This window comes from Lontra canadensis, unplaced genomic scaffold (genome assembly GCF_010015895.1).
Source record: "Lontra canadensis isolate GAN:19392208 unplaced genomic scaffold, GSC_riverotter_1.0 scaffold348, whole genome shotgun sequence".
Classification (NCBI taxonomy): domain Eukaryota; kingdom Metazoa; phylum Chordata; class Mammalia; order Carnivora; family Mustelidae; genus Lontra; species Lontra canadensis.
In genome coordinates this window covers 665-22084 of record NW_022631342.1, presented here as the reverse complement: position 1 = coordinate 22084, position 21420 = coordinate 665, and the positions used below count along the sequence as shown (strand labels likewise).

At 55.7% G+C, this 21420-nt stretch overlaps 1 protein-coding gene across 1 annotated transcript; it reads right to left on the bottom strand.

The window, feature by feature from the left end:
* Positions 1-5576: 5576 nt before the first annotated feature.
* LOC116862826 (ubiquitin carboxyl-terminal hydrolase 7) lies at positions 5577-20867 on the bottom strand. Its single transcript, XM_032850253.1, has 21 exons — positions 20770-20867; positions 18359-18468; positions 16684-16840; positions 15524-15668; positions 15174-15304; positions 14486-14620; positions 14114-14215; positions 13872-13977; positions 13015-13107; positions 12859-12926; positions 12406-12506; positions 11333-11486; positions 10631-10698; positions 10046-10154; positions 9878-9955; positions 9030-9130; positions 7922-8021; positions 6934-7053; positions 6698-6769; positions 6469-6559; positions 5577-6195 (listed from the first exon to the last, which is right to left on the bottom strand). Exons 2-21 carry the CDS (start codon positions 18409-18411, stop codon positions 6089-6091), a joined length of 2091 nt encoding a protein of 696 aa, XP_032706144.1. The 5' UTR covers positions 18412-18468; positions 20770-20867; the 3' UTR covers positions 5577-6088.
* Positions 20868-21420: the final 553 nt, after the last annotated feature.

The window sequence follows — 21420 nt, the reverse complement described above, 5'->3', positions numbered from 1 at the left end:
ACTGCCGTGCACGTGACTCCTTTCCCAGCCCCTTCCCGTCAGGTCAAGCTTCGGCATCTCTGAGAACGTCTCTGCACCTCCAGCTGGGGGTGGGGGTGTGTGTGTATGCTTAGGACAGGTGCGGGATTCCCTCTGGTGACACGGGGGCTGCAGGGGCTGGGGGGGGGCTGGGGAGAGCCTAGAGGGGCACGACAAAGGGAGGGCTTTTGCTTTTCATGATTTTAGTTTAGTTGATCTCTATAGCTGATGTGGAGCTCGAGCTCACAAGGCCGAGAGCCCGCTCCTCGGCCTGAGCCAGCCAGGCGCCCCCTCGAGGGAATTTTAGTTTGCAAAATAAGATGTTACTCACCCACCTTTTCAAGGAAAATAGATTTCCTATAGAAGGGGGAGGGAAGTGAGTGAATTAGAGGGCAGGAGGGAAAATGAACTGAGTGTCCCTCTTAGTAGGAGTTAAATTTAAAAAAACAAAAACAAAAAAGCTATTTGCTGTGATGCTCCCTCCCCCAGCCTTTAGCTGCGGAGACCCAGGCAGGGGGGCCTCCACTCCAGTAACCGGGAGCTGCAGAGCCCTAGAGCATGTGACACATTGGGCACACAGTACCTAGGGACCCGTCTCTCATCAGGACAGGGTGGGGGCACCGGGAGAATCCAGGAAAACAACACGGGGACCACCCACCTGGGCTCCGCATCTGAAGGGGACGGCGGGACGCAAGGACGGTGAGCAGCAGCCAGCAGCACGCAGGAGCCGTCTTCACCGGACTGGGCCTGCCTGGGGTCTGCAGGAGCTCCACACCTGTGTGGAGATGCCGGGGCCCTGTGGGGAGTCAGAGGCCGTGCTCGGCTCTGCGATCGCGGCCAAGGCCGGATGCACCTGCAGACCTCACCCCGAGGGCGGTGTTCGGGTCCCGGGCTCAATGAGCCGCTTGCTGGCTTGGACTGGGACTCCCAGGTGGGTCTACAGCCGGGAGTGATCCATCCTAGGACAGGTTCACCGTGCGTGCGGCGCCGCTCACGATGCCTCAGGCGCTGGGGTTCGGGGTCCTCCATCACTGGCCTGGCTCAGCCGTCAGCGAACCCTTCTTCCGAGGCGTGGGCCCCTGAGGTCCCGCGCAGCTCTGGCCGGCACCCAGCTGTGAGCCCATCAATTGTTCCCTGGGCCTTTCTGACTCGACTACGCAGTGTAAGAAAATGTCATTCATAGACTTAAAAATCAGGAGATTCGCAAAGAAAATCCAGACGTTGACTTCTTTTAAATCCCAGCGTAGGTCCAGCTGCACAGACCCCCCCCCCCCCCCCCGCCCCCGCCGCAGTGCGGCAAAACTGCTGTGGGACTCAGCCCCAGCACTCCCTACTGTCCCATGATCCCAGGGCCTGCGCACCGCCTTGACGAGCGATCCCACCCCAAGGGCCCTCAGTGGTCCTGTCCCGAAATCGCCCTACAGGATCGAGCTGGGGGGATTGCGACCTCCACCCAGGGCGCAACTTTCCCTGAGGGCCACCGGGGCAGTGTGGCCACAAGGGCCCGGGGCTGAGAGACCCACCCGGCCTTGGGATCCTGCAAGCCCTCCTCACTGCTAAATGGGAACGGCCCTGCTCCTTCCGCTCCAGACGGCCGGCTGGGAGCACCCGGGAAGCGGGCGGCTGAGGTGGTCAGCCCTGCACTTGGCAGGCCGAGCGCCCGGCCAGGCAGCACAACCTGGTCACTGGGCTGCATGGAGGCAGCATGGCCTGCTTCACAGTGATGACTGCTGCAAGGACAGCTGACCGTTCTCTTGGGCACTCTCTCCCCCGAGTGTGGCCAACACCCAGAGATGGGACAGGGCCCCACCCCCATATGGCAGGGGCAGGCTGGAGGGTGTGTGCTGGCCGGGGACAGGCAGGCTAAGGAGCTAGCGAGCCTCCGTCAGGATGGGGGCCCCCCCGCTTCCAGGAGCGCTCGCGGAAGCTGGGCCACCGCAGGTAGCTGTGGGCACTCAGGCCGAGCCGGCTCCGTGGGCAGAGGTGAGGGGCTGAGGGCCCAGGCCGGGGTTGAAAGCAAGCACCCCGGGCAGCAGCGACACACAGCCCGGCACCCATCTTTGCCGCCCGCCCACTGCGAGGCTGACTTTGCGAAAAGGAGCCTGAAGGGGCTCTTCACCGGTGAGGAAGGGACAGGTTAAGTGCCATGGGGGCTCCAAGTGTACTTTCCCTCCCAGCATCGTAGCACACTTTCCTCAGAGACTGATTTATGAGAGAGAACGCGCGAGCGATCGCACAAGCACGGGGAGCAGGAGGCAGAGGGAGAAGCAGACGCTGCTGAGCAGGGAGCCCAACCCGGGACTCGATCCCAGGACCCTGCGATCATGACCTGAACCAAAGGCATAAGAAGCTGCACCGACTGAGCCACCCAGGCGCCCCATTTCATCACACCCTCGAGCCTTACCAGCTCCGGGCAGATGGTGGTATGAACACGCATGCCCACTCCTGGCTCCCTCCATCGGTGGGCAGACCGGCAGGGACCCGCCCTACAGTTCTGCTCTGACCCCTCTGAGAACCCCCTGTGGGCCTGGCTTCAAAGCCTTCCGCCAAGGGCCGCAAAGGGAAAGGTGGGAAAGCAAGTCCGCACAGGCTCCCGTCCCCCGCTGGCAAGGCAAAGGAGCTCGGGAGGCGCCGTCTTAACTCTGCTCCCATCCGATGAGAGCCCCAGAAGGCTCTGCGCTCATGAAAAGGTCAGGCAAACCTACTAGTTCTTAGGTTCTGGTTTTTTTTTTGTTTTTGTTTTTGTTTTTAAGGTTTTATTTATTTGACAGACAGAGATCACAAGTAGGCAGAGAGGCAGGCAGAGAGAGGAGGAAGCAGGCTCCCCACTGAGCAGGGAGCCCAATGCGGGGCCTGATCTCAGGACACTGGGATCATGACCTGAGCTGAAGGCAGAGGCTTTAACCCACTGAGCCACCCAGGCGCCCCTGTTTTAGGTTTTAAGTAGAGGCTCCAAGTGAACTAACTGCTGGAACAACCCGTAACATAGGGAAAATTGGGTTAGAACAGCCTTTTCCAGGGGCGCCTGGGTGGCTCAGTTAAGCATCTGCTTTCGGCTCAGGTTATGATCCCAGGCTCCTGGGATGGAGCCCATTGGGGATCCCTGCTTCTCCTTCTGCTCCCCCGCTTGTGCTCTGTCAAATAAATAAAATCTTAAAGAAAAAAAAAGTGAACGGCTTTTCTAACACAGTGGAGCTCATTAACGACTTGCAGCAATTTAAGTTAAATTAAAAACCCACCTTCAGCCCCTCGGGCGGCACGTCCGGGGCTCGGCAGGCACACTGGCTGCGGCTGGGGCCCCGGGCCACGCAGACACAGCCAGATGCAGGGAGAGACTGCGGCCCCCTGCCTGGACTCCGCGGGGGCACAAGGCTCTCACACGACGTCAGACACAGCCGTCCGTGGTGTCCGTCAGGGGCAAGGCCTGGCGTCAAGGGCGATCTTGGACAGCCGCTCCCACACAGGCCAACCACCGACCGACCGTTCTAGCCACCAAACACCGCCCCGGCTCCCGGCCCCTCCACGGTGGGGTCGGGGGGCTCTGAGCACCCTCGCCCAGTTTTATCAAGTTCTGCTGGAACCCGGGCTTCATAGGACGGGGTGGCCGCTCCCAAACTCGGGCCCCCAGCGCCAGCGTCTGCCCCGCACGGGTGTCCGTCCCCAACACCACGCACGCATCTCTGCCGCGCCTCAAAGCCAACAGGGACACGCGGCAGGAAAGCCTTGGCCGAGGCCCGCCTGGGGAGACACGGTCCTGACAGTCCGCTGTCCGGTGTCCAACACAGAACACGGTCGGGGTGCCTCACCCTGCGGCCCGATTCAGCACCAGAGCCGCACCTGCCATCGGTCCGCACGCAGACCCCGCCGGCCACCACTGCGGCTACACCCGCCCCCACCCCACTGGAAGCGGGGGTCCCTGAGACTGCGGCCTTGGCGCTCCGAGCCAGCAACGCGGTCCAAAGACGCCCCTGCAGCCCCCGTGGGACGGTGCTTCCTCCCTGCAGGGAACCCTGAGGGAAGACAAAGGCAAGACTGACCTCTCCTCACTGGTAAAGCGAGGCCACTTCTCTCTGCCCACAGCGCCCACGTGCAGGTCACACTCACGTGCCATCACGTTCCCAAGGGACGCATCTGTCTGGGGAGTCAGATGGCCGTCAACAGACGGGAACGTCCTCGGGGTTTAGAATGAGCTAAAGGCAGTTCCACCCCGTGCCCCAAAGAACATTTTATCAACTCGGACACTCAAGCCCCCAGCTGGGAGGGAACGGACAAGCAAACGCAGAACACGTCCACACGGCCAACCCTTCGTAAGAACAGTCACTCAACAGCTTTGGGGACAACACTCGCCAGCTCCCCGACCAGAACCGAGCCACGGCCAAAGCGAAAACAGAGGATCGACCACATAATGATGCCCAAAGTCATACACAAAGGCCTTGCTGGCCTGGCCACACCTCCTCCTACGGCAGGAGGGCTCGGGGCACGCACAGGACGCCCCTGCAACGTGCCACCCACGCGCCTCCGGAGACAGCTCCTGGGGAGCGAAGGCACACATGAGGCCGAGGAAACCTGGAAACAAAAAGTCATTTTGAATCCGAGACCAGCGCAGAGCCCAGGAACCTGCGCGGACGGGTCTGGACATCACTTCCCACCGTTCCAGTAATATTTCCAGCCGCCTCCTGTGTGCCCGGGTTCCTCCCGGAAAACCTCCTCTTACTTGAGCTTCAACGGTCCATTTTCGCCTTAAATGGAAGGCAAAATCCAAAACCCCCAGGAAGCCAGGACCATCCGTGAGCAACACGACCAGCAGGGGGAACAGAGACCTCCCTCAACCTCCACGCCACTCAGCGGATTGTAGGTTTTATAGAAAATTTTATTCAACATACAACATTTTCCAGCAAAAAGGCAATATACAGGAAGAGTTGGTGTACATTGCTGCTACAGAAACAAACAAAAATCCTGGAAAAGGATGAAAAATAAGTGTGATCTGCTGATTCTATTTTACTGCACTCAAAACTAGACACGCAGCCGGCATTAGCTCCAAAATAAAAGGAAACAAGCCTGGGACTGAAATAAAACTACACACAATGAGTATCAACATCAGTGAAAGTCACTTAAATGCACCCAACAAAGTCACCTCCTCCCAGTGGCGAATTGTACATGTTCATTCATTAAATATACAATTTCATTTCTCTCTTTTTTTTTAACTTTTTTACAAAGTCGACAGCTTACTGACCACTAGTGAGCATGCCCTCTTTGCTAAAAGGCCCTCCTTGTCTCATGCTGTCTGCTCCGCTTCGAGAACTTCTACTGACACCCGCTTCACTGCTTGCAGGGACGGTGAGCTCGCTAGGCCTGCCGAGGGGCAGCAGAGCACACCTAGATCTGCCCGGTGTTTCCAAGTGAACAGAAAGACCCAGGACCGCCCGCCAGGCCCGCATCCGTATCCGGCGCCTCCACAGCGTGCGCGGCTGCGGAATGGTGGTGGCTGGCGGCTGAGACACGTTTACTGAGACCCAGGCAGCGGGAGGAGGACCGAGGAAGGGGGACAGTACACGCAGTGAAGGAAAGAGCACTATTTATTAGGTTGTGAGTTTCTCTGTTTTGCCTTTACAGATGCACAGAAGGTCATGGCAAGTAGAACGGAGGGAAATACGGCAGACGAGCCTCCACGCGAGCCCAGCGGCAGGGCCGGAGACCGCGACCCCAGGAAGGCAGCCGGGCGACCTCCGCCCGCTGGGAACACACCAGAGGCCTCTCGCCAGAGCCTCGCGGCCCTCGCCCCTTCCCCCACCCCCATTATGCTGGCGGTCGCCTTGCACTGTGGTTACCGTAAAATAACTCTCATTGGCATCCAAGCTTTATAAAAACACCTTCATTTTGCTCAAAAAGGGCAGTCAATAGATACAGAGAAGCCAAACTGAACAGCCTCAACAAAATAAAATTAACATCAGCAGCAAACCCTCTTGCTGAAGACTTCGGACAGAGTGCACGTGGACCAAAGTTCTAGGCTGTTAAAAAGGGGCACACACCCACGCACGGCCCCTCGCCTTGCACACACTGGGTAAGGAAGTCAGTTATGGATTTTAATGGCCTTTTCCAGGTAAGTGTAGCGACTCCTCTTTGGGGCTTTGTTGAAGTGGTCGAGCCCTAGCCAAGGCCGAGGGTGAGACATGTTACCTGGTGGAGAGAGAGACACGGCTGAGACCGGACGGACAGCAAGCCCAGGAGCGGCAGGGCCAGCGGCCCTCGGGGCGGCTCCCGGGGAAGCTGGGGCTCCGAGCCAAGCCCCACCCACCCTCACAGACCGCGCCAGTGGCTTCCCGGTGCGCCCTGCCAGTGAGCCACCGACGTGACCGTGGCCACGCGCCGCTCCTCCCTGCTTCACATGCACAGACGCCACCGGGACCCGGGGTGGGCCGCCCGCTGCTCGGCCCGTGGAAGGGCGCTTACCAGGCTGGGGCTCAAAGTCTTTCAAGTTCACTTCATACTCATCCTCGTTGATGTACTGGTGTCGGCCCATCATCACAATGGCAAATTTAAACTGAAAGACAGAAGGGCCCTCCTCCGTGAACTCCAGGCGCAAGCAAACGCTCCCCTCTGGCCCAAGTCTCAGCTGCTTCCTGAGCCGAGATTTCGGGGCGCGGCCCGTACACCCCTCCCAAGTGCCCAAGGCGCGCACCTTCTCGAACTCCTTTTCCTGGATGTCCAGCAGACTCTGAATCCGCTTCATGACTTCTCTGAAGTGCTCGCCCTGCGGACGGTGAAGGACACGTGTGCGCACACTCACCTGCGTGCGGCCCGCGTGGACGCCGGCGGAGCTCCGCATCCACCCAGCGGGCAGGGGCCCCAGCTCGGCAGCGCGAAGCCCCCAGCACCGGGGGCGGTGGGTCCTCGACCTCGCAGCCCGGCCCTCACCTGGTGTATCCTCAGCAGAAACGGAACGCCAAACGTCCCAAACACCTCCTTGTGGAAGTGCGCCACAGTGACCAGCATCTCGTTCTCCGTGTCTATGTCCACCTGGTCCAGAGGGATTTCCTGCAGACCCAGAGGAGACACGCAGCTGAGCGACACGGTCCATGCACACCAAGGCCGCGTTCGCTTCTGACTCGCTGCTCCGACAACGCAGCTGAGGCTTATCTTGTCCCAACACCACATCCGGGTCTTGTTAGGATGAGACCTCGGAGGTAGAAGGCATCTGCGTTTTTGTTTTTTTTTTTTAAGATTTTATGTATTTGACAGAGAGAGATCACAAGTAGGCAGGGAGGCAGCCAGAGGCGGTAGAGGGGGAAGCAGGCTCCCTGCCGAGCAGAGAGCCCAATCCGGGGCTCAATCCCAGGACCCTGAGATCATGACCTGAGCCGAAGGCAGAGGCTTTAACCCACTGAGCCACCCAGACACCCGGCATCTGCATTTTCTTAAAGAAACGGAGTTTGGGGAGACCGAATGACGTCACTGGAAATCCCAGCCACTCCTCCGTCAACATGGAGCCCCAGCTTCTGGCCAGATGTGCCTGTGGCCCGTATTCAGAATTCACTCCCGAGCACAAGCCGTCTACGACCCTACATATATAGGGACCGCTGGCAGTCAAAGACATGGTGCCTGGGGCAGGGGAGAGCAGGCGGGGAGCTGCTGGGAAGGGGACCGACGTGCGCGGACACATATGGCGGGGAGGGCCGCTCAGCTGCACACGCCTGAAGCGCTTAGAGAGGAGAATTCTACATTATGTAAATTCTGTCACAATGAAACAGTAACTTCTCAAAATGTGTAAGAGCAAAGCAGCTGCAAGGAACGGCCTCTACTGGTACCACGCATGGCCCCGGGGCCGCGCCCGCAAGTCCGTGCCGTCGGAGGGGGGCGGGTGGCCATCGCTCTGGCCAGGGCGCCCACAGGGAGGGCCGGTTACCTCGATTCGAAACGTTCTACTCGTCGCTGGGGATAAGCATTCTAACAGCTCGTCTTCCTGGTGCACCCCGATAATCTTGTAGCTTACAATCTCCAGCAGCCTGCACAGAACAGGGGGGAGTGAACTACATCAATTTGTGTGGGGGAGAGACGGATGAGTAGCTTCCTAAGAAGAAATTCTTTATCAAGTAGCTATCGACAGCTGCGTATTTTCTTCCTCTTCAGAGAGCTGAAAGGTGCAAAGTGGGCATCATCGGGGAGCACACGCACAACCGCGGACAACCCCGGTCGGCGGCCCCCGCGTCGAGGCAACGCGGCCCCATGCGGGTGGAGGGATGGAGCGGAAACCGAGCGTCCAGGAGCTGTGTGCCCTGTGCCCACGATGGTTCCCATCGGGCAGGACTTGTGGTATTTTGCTCCTGCACTCATTAGAGAATAAAGATCTCATTCTTTTATGAATATCACGGAGCAAACGTTCCGGGAACCCAACAGCCCCAAGGCCTGTTTTGTCCTGGGAACACACGGCAGGGCACCAGGGCGAGCGGGCCCGACTCTGACACGCACGCTGCCCGCCGAGTCCGGGCTTCTGTCTCCAGGCGGAGAATCAGGTTCACGGGTCAGAAGCGCTTGGTTTTCTCAAACGCAACCGAGAGCAGCTCTGCCCAGTTTCGGCTGATACGCACTTCAATCCTCTCTCCACTGTGTTGACTTTTTTTTTTTTTTTTTAAAGATTTTATTTATTTATCTGACAGAGAGATAGAAAGCACAAGAAGGCAAGGTGGCAGGCAGAGGGAGAGGGAGGAGCAGGACGCCCGACACGGGGCTCGCTCCCAGGACCCGAGCTGAAGGCAGACGCTTTACTGACTGGGCCACCCCAACACCCCAGGCGTTGACTTTTCTACCCGAATCTCATCTTTACTACGTCTTAGTAACGATCAGGAGACAGGGAAGGAAGGAAGGAAATATCGCTCGACTATGACGTATTTATACACTGTCACAGAAGCCAGGCCGAGCGCCGGTCAGCCCCTGTGTGCGGGTCCAGTAATACGGCCGCGGGGTCCGGGGCCAGCACCTCCCCCGGGACGCCTCCGACTTCAGGAAATACTTGCCTAAGTTTCCCTGACGCCTTCTCCCCGAGCTCAACAGCCTTTTTACATTCTTCCAGCAGGTCCCGGACGCACCCGTGCTTATCGGGATAGAGTGTTATTTCCTAGCAAAGGGCAAGAGGAAAGGAAACATAAGGGGGTCTCTGCTCACACACACCCACGCTGCTGGAAGAGGGGAAAACACTGCACGAGATGTTCAGTTGTCCCAAGCCCCCCCCAATCAGGACACCCCCACCCTGAACGCCCCGATACGCACACTCTGACCCCCGGCCCCACCCCAGGGGAGTTTAAGAAATGCCGCTTTGATGCCAAAAGGTTGCCATTCACAGGACAGCTTCTCAGCAAACCCCCACACAGAAGGCCACCTCCTAGTCTGCGCTCTGAGCAAAGTGACACCGGGAGAGAGTGTAAGCCTTGACAACGACCGGAGTTGGACTGGAGGATGTCAGCCTACGGATCCACCCAGATGAGCATGTTTATGGCTCATGGCGTGCACTGCCATTCAAAACTGGCCCAGCTACAAAGGTGAAACGCTTGGGTCCAAGCAGGGACGGACCTCCTAGAGCCACCAACTCATGGGGGTACGGCGCGCTCTCAGTTAACAGCGGGTGTCCACATCCTCCACCCGCACCCCCCCGCCGCCCCGGCTCTCAGGCCCCCTGCTGTTGCCCAGGGGGCTGGGCAGAGGAAGAAACAGTTCGAAAAGCAGTGGTGGTGGCAGGAGGGGGACAGAGGGCCACTAATACCCTTCTTTCGTTGTTTTAGTTTTCAAGGGCTAGATAGACAAACATTAAACACACACCAATGAAAATAAAAATAAATAAAAATTCATATCATTAAAAAGCACATACCTCTTCCCTAAACTGGCTGTTTAACCAAATACACTTAAAACTTCGTCTGTTTTCAAAGTCTGTGATTTTCATCTTAAGCTGTTGAGAAAAGAGAGACTGTTAGATCCGTCTCCACAAAACCCAAGCCTTGTCCTGACGACCCACGGTTATGTGAATTCGGACTCATACCTGCTGATAGTAAAGCTTCTTAGGTTGTCTAGGCTTGAAGAACTGTAGGAGATCTCTTAAAGTCCCTTCATAATTATGTCTAAGAGGGTTACCCGGGCCGTCCCTATAACTGCACAAGAAAAAAGCATAAAAACAAATGACTTGTTTGTTTACCTAAAATATCCGTGAGCATAAAACAAACCACTGCCCTTACGCCCAGAGCCAAAATGTGGGCCTGGCACAAGGCTTCCCACCACACTCCTGTTTCCAGAGCCCCTGGGCCCCCAGGGGCCCCACCTGCGCTCTCGGCAATGGGGACACAGTGTGCGCGAGCCTGGCTGGGGAGGACCTGGCTGGATGCGCAGGAGACGCGGGGGGTCATGTATCTAAAAAGTCAGTCAGGCTCTGGGTGAGGCCGCCCGTTCCTCGGACGTCAGGAAGCAGTGCAGTCAGGATGTGTGAGGTGACCACTCTCTATCGGAAACTAAGTAGGGGCATGTCAGGTGCCGCGGCCCCCCACTCATGGGATTGGTTCCACAATGTCCGGATCAACTCTGGAGAGCAGGCAGTACAGACCCTGATATGAGGTGATGGGGCCCGCCTTACCCTTGAGACTTGAAAAACTGGAGCAACATGGGGTCCGTGTTGAGCCTCTGGGCCACTGTCTTTGCAACCTGGGAGGAAGGAAGGTACCCAAAGTCAGAGAAGAAGGCTCGTGTTGGGGAGTGAACTAAAATTTGCTTATAAGCTTTACCATTAACTATTTACCGAATGTTCTTAATAAAAAATTGTGATATAAACAGCCTGAATTTTCATGGCCTAAAAATCCACCACCTGCTGAGAATAAACCACTCCCTGGTGTATCCCCAGCAGCCCATCGGTGAAATTAGCTATGAAAAAAGTATTTTTTAAAGGAAAAAAAAATCCCTTTAGCCCGAAACCACATGCCTGAGATTAAGGCCTGAGCTGAGATCAAGAAACAGACACCAAACCGACTGAGCCACCCGGGCGCCCCAACGGTCTCTCACGTCTAATGGTGAGGTCTACAGGTTTACTTGCCGATGGCAAGCTGGAACAGAGACAAAGCTGTTCTAGAAACTGCCATCTCCGAAACCGTATCATGCCGGGGTGGATGGGATGGGAGTCGAGGGTCAGCGCTAGCACCAATCCCGTCCAGAGCCACTCAGACCCCGGGGCCGTCGCCCTTCCTCCGGAACCGAGCCCGTCGGCTCCCTCAGCAACCCTCCCTTTTTAAAAAGGACTCGGTCTGATGTGGAATCTGAAGGGGAAAGAGCCTTTATCAAATACCTGAAAATAATTCATTCGGTTTGATAATGTAACCACGAATCCAGGATCATTAGGGATTGTTTTATCACAGAAAATGACATCGACACGGTGGTAGAGGTCTCGGAAATATTCTTTTGCAGTGGGTAGTTCACTGTTATCATTTTCAGGATCATCCCTGGGGGAAGAAAGGAACAGAATGCAGACTGAATCAAAATCCAGGCCAGGCACAATGGTTTTTTAAAAAGAAATAAAAAGGCACCACCTCTCGAACCACAGTGACACAGACAGGTATGGACAGAAGTTCTGACTAACCCTGTGGCTGCTAGGAGTCTGGAGTCTGTCCCAGCTGCTCTGTCAGCCAGGACAGTAAGGGACGGCCACCACACTAGAGGGTGTGCTTTGAGCCTCCCACGTGCCCATGCAAACGCACCTGCTGCTCTTGATCTCGATACGAACACAGAACCGTGTCCTCCTGTTTTATACACAGGGAGGGACTCGGCAGGACGTGCCTCACAGCAGAGGCTACTCTGACCCCGAGCTGGCAGGCAACCACTTTCCTGGTAAGGCAGCAGGGCCCAGTAGTCGCGAAGCCTAAAATATTTACTACCTGGCCCTCCAAACCTACGTCCGCCAAGCCCGGTGCTCGTGGGATCCCCGTGACCCGTGTTCAACACTGCCACGGCCAGATGGCTTCTCCAGGAGCCCCGGCGAGGCCGCCTGCAGACAAAGCATCTAAGACCACAGACCTGCTGGTGTGACAGGCACAGGGACTTCAACGAGTCCCCTATGCAGGTGCGTGCCGGGGACGCTCGCGCTGAGGGGCAGGAAAACCACCCTGCTGCTGGCCGGGCTGCTGCCCCGCTCGGAGCTGCAGTGCTCGTCACTGATTCTTAGGAAACCGTTCGTTCTATGAGGAAAAGGTTCGCTGTCCACGATCCCCAAACCGAGAGAGGGGCCAACTTCCATCCACATTCTCAGCTACTTCGAACAGAATCTGACTAACTCAGGGTCTTGACACAGTTTTGTTTCCTACTTCTGGGGCTTATGGGAAAACTATGAGTACAAAGTGATTCAGTCCTTCAAAAAGTACTTACTTCTGGAAGACTATAATGTCACCGTCCATTAGTTCATCAAGGGCTTTATCAAGAGACACGTCGTAGTCCTGAATTCTCTCTGTTAAATTCGGTTTAACTTCCTACAGTGAAAGAGAAGAAAGGTTCCCGGTGAGCATCTGTCCGTGTTCCACACGGCCCGACGCCGCAGGTGCTCTCCCGGAGAGTATCGTTCTCTCTGCCCTACATTTCTAGTAAGTGAAAATGCTAACGGGAACGTTACCATCCACAGAGACGTAATGCCCCTGAGCCCGAGTGAGGAAAAAAAAATATCTAGACGTCTACAACTGTGACCCTCACCTCCACACCAGCCGGCCCCACCAACTTAGCTGCCGACCTCACAAAGCGATGAAGCCAGGGCAGCAGAACAAACGAGAAGAGCCCTCCCCAAACCACAAGCGATACAGTGTTTACGGAGCAACAAGCCGTCCAAACCTCATAGAGGATAAGGCTAGTATCTTGGATAAATCCCGCTCTGTCACACATAACCGGGAGCAAGTCACCTGCATTCGAGGAAAACAAGAATCCAAAGCTGTGATGAGCCAAGACTTGAGCAAAACCAACCTCGAGGGTGAGGGCAGGAGGACTTACGTATTTTACAGGATATTGGTGTGTAGATGTGCCCACAGTAGTTCAAGCTCCGTGTTTTGGGGTCATACATTTTCAAAAACAGCATGACATCATCTACGAGATTAATAAACAGGTTTTGTTAGGATCTTACCACGTGGGACAATGTTCCAAAAACATGAACAAGAGATGACCAAAATGACAGCCTTTGGCACCCAAAAGCCATCGTGTCCGCCGAGGTTCATCAAAGACTGAATGACCCTTGAGTCCAGTGTCATTCCACACATCGGGCCCCCGGGAAACACTAATCCAAGGCAGTGAGGATGGGACTGAGGGCCTTAACCTTATCAGGCATCTTATTTTCAAGGCCAGGTACTAACCAGCTAGCTGAGTGCTGCCATGAGAAAACGCTGATATTGTGTGTCCTTGCAGCAGGAACAAGGGACCGTTTCAGAGCAAGCATCAGCAGGCTCTGACCCACGTGTTATGTCAAAAAAAGCCGTGCCAGAAGACAGCCAACCTGTTCACCAATGCCTTCTCTGCGGCCCCCGACGGAGGGCAGAGGCCACAATGGCCCACGAGTGTGAAAGGCTGACTACCCAGCCCTCGGCAGGGTGCGCCTGCAGCCCTGCTCTGCGGCAGCCCATGAGGCACGCAGGAAACCACGGGGCCAAGGCCACAACAGGACACAAGGACTCAGCACGGCCACAGGCTGCTTGCCACCAGCAGCCAGTCGGGCCCACTCAGCTTCGCCAAGAAGCCTGAGCACGGAAAGGGGTCCGGGACGTATCTGGAACTGGACTCCACGGCAAAAGAAGAACACCGAACCCCACGTGTGTCTAGACGCTGGGATCCAGTGCTGCTGCTCCAGGGACACTTACGATCTTTGTCAAACTTGGGTAACGTGGCCCCGCTGGCAGCAAGCTCCGGATCAACGGTCTCCAGGAATATTGTCCATGGATTTTCATTATCGCTCAGTTCAATCATCTATTTCCAAAAGAGATGCTGGTGTTAGACTACTTCAGGGGCCAATGAGAGTGAAGACCACGGCCACCCACGAGTCAGTGGGCCAGAGGCAGATAAGTCACGGCAGCACCCGGCGCCTCCCGCACATGGCCCTCACCGTCTTGTTGCCGTCTGCCTCGTTATCCAACATGGCGGGCCGTTTGGTTCCATTGCTCCTCGCCTGCATGGGCCATAATCGAATTTGATCTTGTGGAAATCCCTGAAAAAAATTAAAGCTAAATTAATTAAAACAAAATCGGCTCGTACTTTAATTCCTTATGCACGCCAGGATTCCAGGATTAGAAGAAATAAAACAACAGAGCTCTCCCTGCTGACGTGGACAACAGAGACCACCCACCACCCCGCCGTCCCCATCAGGGTCCCCAGTATGCCAGGGCTTGAATGCCTGGTCCCTGCTGGTCCAGGGAGTAAGGAAAGGAGGCAGAACCTGGAGGTCAAAACAACCACCCCCAGAATGGCCGGCACTCACCATGGTCTGAGAAAGGTTCTGGACAAATTCAGTCAGGGAGGAGTTTTTCAATACTTTGAACACAGTGTATTTCACTTTTTCTTCATCGTACATATCATTTCCTTGGTGGCCACAAAACTGGTCCTCTGCAACTATCTGAAAATACACAGAAAACATGCAACAGAATTTCCAACCGTGAGACCACCCCGAGCAAAGCAAAGTTTCAATAGTAACATGAGCTAATCTTGTGGTTTCTAGCACCCTTCTTCAGGAGACCCAAGCAGACAAGAATCAAGATGACGAAGGACGAAATGGGGTGCTGAGTCAGAAAGTATGAACACCTGTGCCCCCACACACTCACACCCCCTCCCTGAGGGGCGAGCTGGAAGCCCATGCCTGGCACTGCGGGTTTTGACTGCCCAGGCCCAGCCAGGAGGCTCAGCGCGTTTCTCTTCCCAGGCAACCAACCTGCGGAGGGCAGCGACTGAACCGTGAACCCAAACCTTCTCGAAGTTCACCCTCTTGTCCAGGTCTCCTTCCTTCCCTGTCACCGGTTACATTTCTCTGTGGCCTGGAGCACCACCTCCCACCGTTGGCCGGCCCTCCCATGCCCCCCCCCCAGGGGGCCCTCCCCCCGACACCCTGCCCCCGCCGCCCCCACACAAGACACCCTAGCACGGACAGTGCGCAGCCCAGTCCGGGGGCCGACCTGCACTTGCATGTAGAGGTGGGCTTCCTGCCGCTCCTTCCGCTTCTGCGCCTCGATCCTTTTCTCCTCCTGGAGTCGCTCTACCAGCTGCTGAGGGATGTCGTGGTCGGTGACCGCTTGTAAAACCTCACCTGCACGACAAAGTACGGTTGCTCACCTCCTCAGAAGGCCCCAATGCCATGTCCTCGTCAACACAGTCATCTTCAAATCCAAGTCCTCGGGACCGAGAATCCACATGAAAACCCACACGCCCCACCCAGCTGGCCAGGAGGACACGCGAGCCCGGCGGAGGACAGCACCCCGGGAGCAGGGACTCGGGCCCGCCGAGCCAAGCGAGGGGCGCTACTCACTGAGCTTGGACTCCCTGATGTACACCAGCATGTAGGCGTTGGTGCAGTGCCGCACGGACAGGTCGTCGTCGTGGCCCCCGTAGTTATGCTCGATGGCCTCCTCCTTCGTACACCTGGACACCACGTCGTCGTCGAATTTGCACCACTGGCAGGGAGAGCAAGGAGACATGCAGAGATAAAGCACACAGGCAAAGAGGCGGGGTTTTCCTAAAACAAGGCACCCAAGGATGTGCCAAACCAGGGGGCCTCCACCGAGCTGCCTGGCACCCTGGCCGACCCCGGCCCGCACTCGGGGGGACCGGGAAAGCGCATCTGTTGGCTGTTCTGTCTTACATGCCAACAGCCCACTTCAACTGGGAATCAATCGACCATACAACTCTTCACAGATCTGAGATAATCAGACAGGGCACACCTCCCTCTGCTAGTAAAGCTGAATTTTATGGTCCAGTTATGAAACTAAAAGGGGACATTTGATCCTATCATGACATATTATCTCAGCAAGTGAGGGCCTGACTTAAATAAAAGTCAGCAGAGTTGTACGTTATACTGATCTTCCCATCTCATTGTGGACCGAGTCACTTTCAACACTACTAAATCTCACAGTGAAAGGCTCACCGTGGTCTGGTGCCGTGTGGGTCCCTCCACCAACTCTCAGGTCAAGCGAGGCGGGCTTGGCCTCTGCTCGGTTCCTCACTGGCCCTAGGGTCCTGGACACAGACCCCGAGGACGCCCTGGTCCCCTGGGGAAGACTACGAGAGCAGATCCAGGCAAACCAGGGGAAGACGGTGCGTCACCAAGTGGGGATCACCAGGCACCCAGAGGGATTGCAATCGACAGGGGCCCCCGCCCAGGCCCGGGCCGTGGGGAGGACTCTGCTGGCATCCTTAAGTGCCAAATACATGCCTCACTGGACATACGAAGGGATAAAGGGCCAAGCTCGACACTAATAATGAGAGGCACGCCATGTATAATCACTGATTTTCTATTCACCTCTGAAGTAGCAGCGATTAATGCACGAGGGCACGCAGATACCCCAGAGCCCAGAGTGGACTCCTTCGCTGTCCAGGCCACCCGACAGGCATGGACAGAGGCACAGCTCAGGGTCAGGGTGAATGACCTACACACCATCACATCCGACTCCACCCCTGCCCAGCACTTACTTTGCCGTCCCCTTTGGGGTTCAGATAAACCACATAATGTCCACCATGATTATCTCCACTGTGAACCAGGACTGCATGAAGGATATAATTTGCAGGGTCCTTAGGATCTGTTTTTTGCAAAAATTCATCGAGTGGTAACTGTTCTGGGAATTCAAACCTATCAAAAAACATTTTTAAAGAAATCCAGGTTTCATTCACACGTGAAATAGTTTACCTTTAGGCTTTAATTTATTGCTAGACGGTCTGATTTACTGGCTAATCTTTATCTAGAAAGGGAAGCATCATTGGGACCCGGGAGGTCCCATGAACTACTTCTGAGGCAGCTCCCATTCATCAGAACACGTTAATTACTCAGACGTCAGAACAAACTTGAAGCCAGGCAGCAGGAAAATGCCTCTAAGCGCACTGAGATACCGGACAGAATCTTACATTGAAGATATTACACAACAGCCAGTCTTGCGATAAGCATACACCATGACTTCTCTAGGATGCGGATAATTCCAATGTTACTAACGAGTAATTCTGACTGCCCAGCTCGTAGACCAGAGAGCATATACTTGAGTCTGAGAAACATGGGACATCAGATCTGAACAGGTAAGACATGGAAGAAAGGATCCCCTGTGCCCCGTGATTTCTAGTTCACATACTGAACTTGACCGGTCTTTAAATGACTGGGGTCCGTAAACATTTTAACAACATGGTCAAAGTTAATGAGGAGAAGTGCCCTGAGAGGCGGGTTGGCAAGGACTCGGAGGAGATCGAGCACACGGAGCCTGAAGGGGCAGCCACCCCAGCCCAGTACCACCCAATCGTGGCTGCTCTGCCAAATGTTCAGAATTCCTAAAGGACGCCAAAAATCTGGGTTTTTATGCAAAATCTCATGATTTTTTTTTCATGCTGGCAACAAATGCCAATAAAAACAAACAAAAACAAGGTGAGGGCCCAAAGAAATACACCAGCAGGCTGGCTGTAGTCTGCAGGCTGCCAGTCTGTGATGTCTGGTGGAGACGGCTTCTTAGAGACTCCACAGTGATGGGCAAAAATGAAAGAGCAAAGAGCAGGCTGGTAGCAAGTAACCTGACTGGGCCTGTTCTCTCTCCAGTTTGATGAGTGACTAACCATCCTCTACCCTGTGCCCAAATGAACCAGGACAAAACTTCTGTATTGTAAACCAGATAAAGTATTTACTATCATTCTTTTTAACTGGCATTGTAAGAATGGGGAAAACACCTGCAATAAGGCACACACATACATCTACTTCATCTTCCTGAAAATTCCAGCACATTCTAGAATACCAACTGAGCAGTTACAAAATGTTGGGAGAATCCTATTTAAACGAATACAACATCAAATTCCACTCCTGAGGTAAAAGTGACGTTCTGGTGAATGCAGAACAGGCGGAGAGGAAAGTCCCCTTCCCTCAGGGACCTCATCTGCCACAGTACGGAGGGAGCTGGGGATCCCTAAGAGCGAGTAACGGGAGCAGCAGCCCCTGAAATCCCTTAAGGGAAATATTCCCTTTAAAACCATTGTTCTTGGGACACTGAGGCAGGAGACAGACCCAAATACATCAGAGATGGACTGAAAATATAGAAAGACCAAACAAAACACTGAGACTGACCCCCGAAGTCAGGCGATGACTCAATCTTAACTTTCACACCCCACTATAGATTACCTATCATTGATCTTGATATTTTGGTCCGTCTGAGGGTCATACATAAATCTCATCAGCTGTAGATGTAACACTGGTGGCAAAGTTAGGAATTTCACACCTTTCTCTGCTTCCTGAACATTGAAAAAGAAATGCAAGTTTAGTTCAGCCCTACTTAGTCCTTGAAGCAAGGACAGCAACAGCGGTCAGCGAGATTCGGTGGGAGAGGAAGGGCTTCAGGTGTCCAGCTACGGTGTGTTTAAAATGCCGTTTAAGAAACAGGATCGTGGGTGGCTCAGCTGGTTAAGCGTCGACTCTTGGTTTCACTCGGGTCATGATCCCAGGGTCGTGAGATCGAGCACCCGTGTTGGGCTCCGCACTTGGGAATCTGCTTGATACTTTCTCCCTCTCCCCCAGCTCGCATGTTCTCCACACCCCTCTCTCCCTCAGATAAATAAAATCTTACACACACACACACACACACAGACAAGAACCAAGCTCAAACATAGAACTGGTGGTTGTCAGAGGACAGGGGATAGGAAGTGGGAAGGGCCACTAGAGGTGAGGGGGGTCAAGAGATCCGAACTTCTGGTTACAGCACAGGTCCCAGACCCGGGCGCGCCAGGGTCAGGGCACGTGAACGCCGCACCCCGGCGCGGCCCTCCCGGAGCAACCGATGCTGCACGTCAACGATGCTTCGACCAGAAACGAAAGTCCACTGTTGCGCTTACATCTCTCTCCGGTTTGCTGAAGTAGCTTGCGTGTGAGCGATTTACTCCGGATTATATTCTGACGCCCAACACGGGGTAGCAGCTAAGCGAATTAGGGCTTCATCACTAGCTGCCGTGTTACACGGTCGTTAAATCCCGCGGGAAGCAGGAACACACACAAAATCGTGCGCTGGGAAAGCAGAAGCTGGGGCTGCGGCGACGCGAGAGCAGGCGCGCTCACGGACCCCCGGCTGGAGCGGGTGCGGCCGCTCACGGTCCCGGGCGGACGACGCTGGTCAGCGGCTTCCTGCCCCTCGACTCTGGGCACGGTCACTTCCGAGCACATGACGCAGCGCACAGGCTCGGCGCTTACAGTCCAACCCACTTCTGGAGACGGTCCTCACTCAGCGGCAGACAGACCCTCACAGCAGCAACGCGGCCCGCTTCTCAACAAGGCCTCGGGGGCCCGACTCCACAGCTCCCACACCGCGGGCCCCACCTCAGCCGACACGCGTTTCCTCACGAGAATAAGCCTCTGCCCAACCCTACCACTACCAGAGCCCCGGGCTCTCATCCCAGCCCAGCTTCCCAGTCACACCTTCCTTCCAGGCCCGGGTACGTCCAGCCGGAGCTGGGCCTGTGACAAGCCACAGGCAAGGCGCCCTGAGGTCTCCTGAAGCTGCTCAAGAGGACAAAGTACCTCTGCAAAGAAAAACGAAAACCCGAGGAACCTGCCACACGAAGGCACGGCATGGTTTCCATGCAGCTGAGAACAACAACAGAAGAACCGTTTCTCTGCCACAGTCCACCAAGGTCAGGATTCTCAGGTACCGCTTACCCGGACCCCAAACTACCCGGTGTGGCAGGACAACGCTCGCGAGCTGCTCAAGTGTATCCGGAACACATCTCGGCCACGCGTTTGCCAAGTGACTTTCTGAGCCGCACACAACGCAGCACGCTGACCCGCGACGCCCCGCAAAGCGGGGACACTGTTCCAAGTCGGCCAGCTCGGGACACACGGGACAGTGTGGGGAATCGCCAACTGCTGAGCCCACGCGTCGGCTGCATCCGTGAGGACGCAGCTGACCCGCTCACACCGCCGGACGGCAGCCGGGACAGGCCACAGTCCACGTCTCTCCACCGGAGCACGGACGGACCAGTCCCTTGTGCACAAAGTCCGCTGCTCCGCCAGCAGCTGACAGCGCCTGTGGGGCTTTGTGGGAACCACGCAGGGACACAGCGTATTCACAGAACAAGCCAAAGAAAATGCACTCCTCGTTCTCCAGGTCCCGATCCCTGAGAAAACGAACTCCACCACACACACACACACGCCTAAGCGCGAACCACCACGAACCAGACGTGCAAGAGAGTCAGAACGTCCGCTGTAACCAGGAGAGGAGGAAAAGCTCCCGGCGGAAACCAGTGAGGAGAGGAGCAGAGTCACAGACGCCACCCAACGGCGGCACGGGGTCTCCCGGGTGCTGGGGGACGGCTCTACCCCAGAAGCTACATGTCAGCCTCCCGCCCGCAGCTCAGCCCCACCAGCAGCACGATCGGAGGCCCCAGAATACAGCGTCTGCACGAAGGAGTAAAACCCCAAGCTCTAACCCGAGCTCTAACCACAAGCAGTGGATGAAAAGGTACAAATGCCTGTTTCATCCACAACTGAAGCAAAGGACGCGAAAACACAGTGACGGGGAAGGCGGCCCACGGTTCCCACGTTACCTGCAAGCCGTGCTCCCCCGCGTCGTATTTATTGTCACCGTCTAGTTGTTCCACAGCCACGTAATCCACAAATGATTCAAATACTTGAAAGACAGAAAGAGAAGAAAGAAAAGTCAGCCGACGATTTCACTGGAGCCTTGATGGTAACGCAGCCGTCCCAGAACCCTGCCGCAGGCAGGGGAGGAGAGCCGACGGAATGACAGCCCTGGGCGGCGGCTCCCCACCCCTCCCGAGACCCGCCACACCTGCCGCGACCATCCCCACCACCGCTCCGCAGAAGTCCCGAACCTCTAAGAACACAGACATGGTTCTGACCCAAACACTTATCATAAAGCTACAGCTGAAGTGGGGCAGGACGAGAGCGGGACCATGGGGACGGGAGGGACAGGCTGGGACATGAGTAAGATGAATCAGGGCAAGGACCGAGCATCAATCACAGGGACTGAGCCGAGAACCTCCCGTTGCTAGGACAGCAGAACTCAAATGCCCTGCCTCGCACACAGAGGACCCTGTGCAGGGACAGGTGTGTTCACCGGGATGGAGCGCTCCTCTCACAGGGTGTCCAGAAGAATCACAAGGCTCCCTCCGAACAGCTTACAATTCTGTCAATTAAACCACAACAAAGCTAGGGGGTGTGGGGAAGATGGAGAA

Excerpts from the sequence above, each read along its gene's own strand:
- LOC116862826 (XM_032850253.1), bottom strand. The coding sequence starts at position 18,411 with ATGAGATTTATGTATGACCCTCAGACGGACCAAAATATCAAGATCAAT. Across the intron at positions 14,216-14,485 it reads AGAACCTTTCTCAGACCATG|GGATTTCCACAAGATCAAAT; the intron begins GTGAGTGCCGGC and ends AATTTTTTTCAG. Across the intron at positions 12,507-12,858 it reads CTAGCCTTATCCTCTATGAG|GAAGTTAAACCGAATTTAAC; the intron begins GTTTGGACGGCT and ends CTTTCACTGTAG.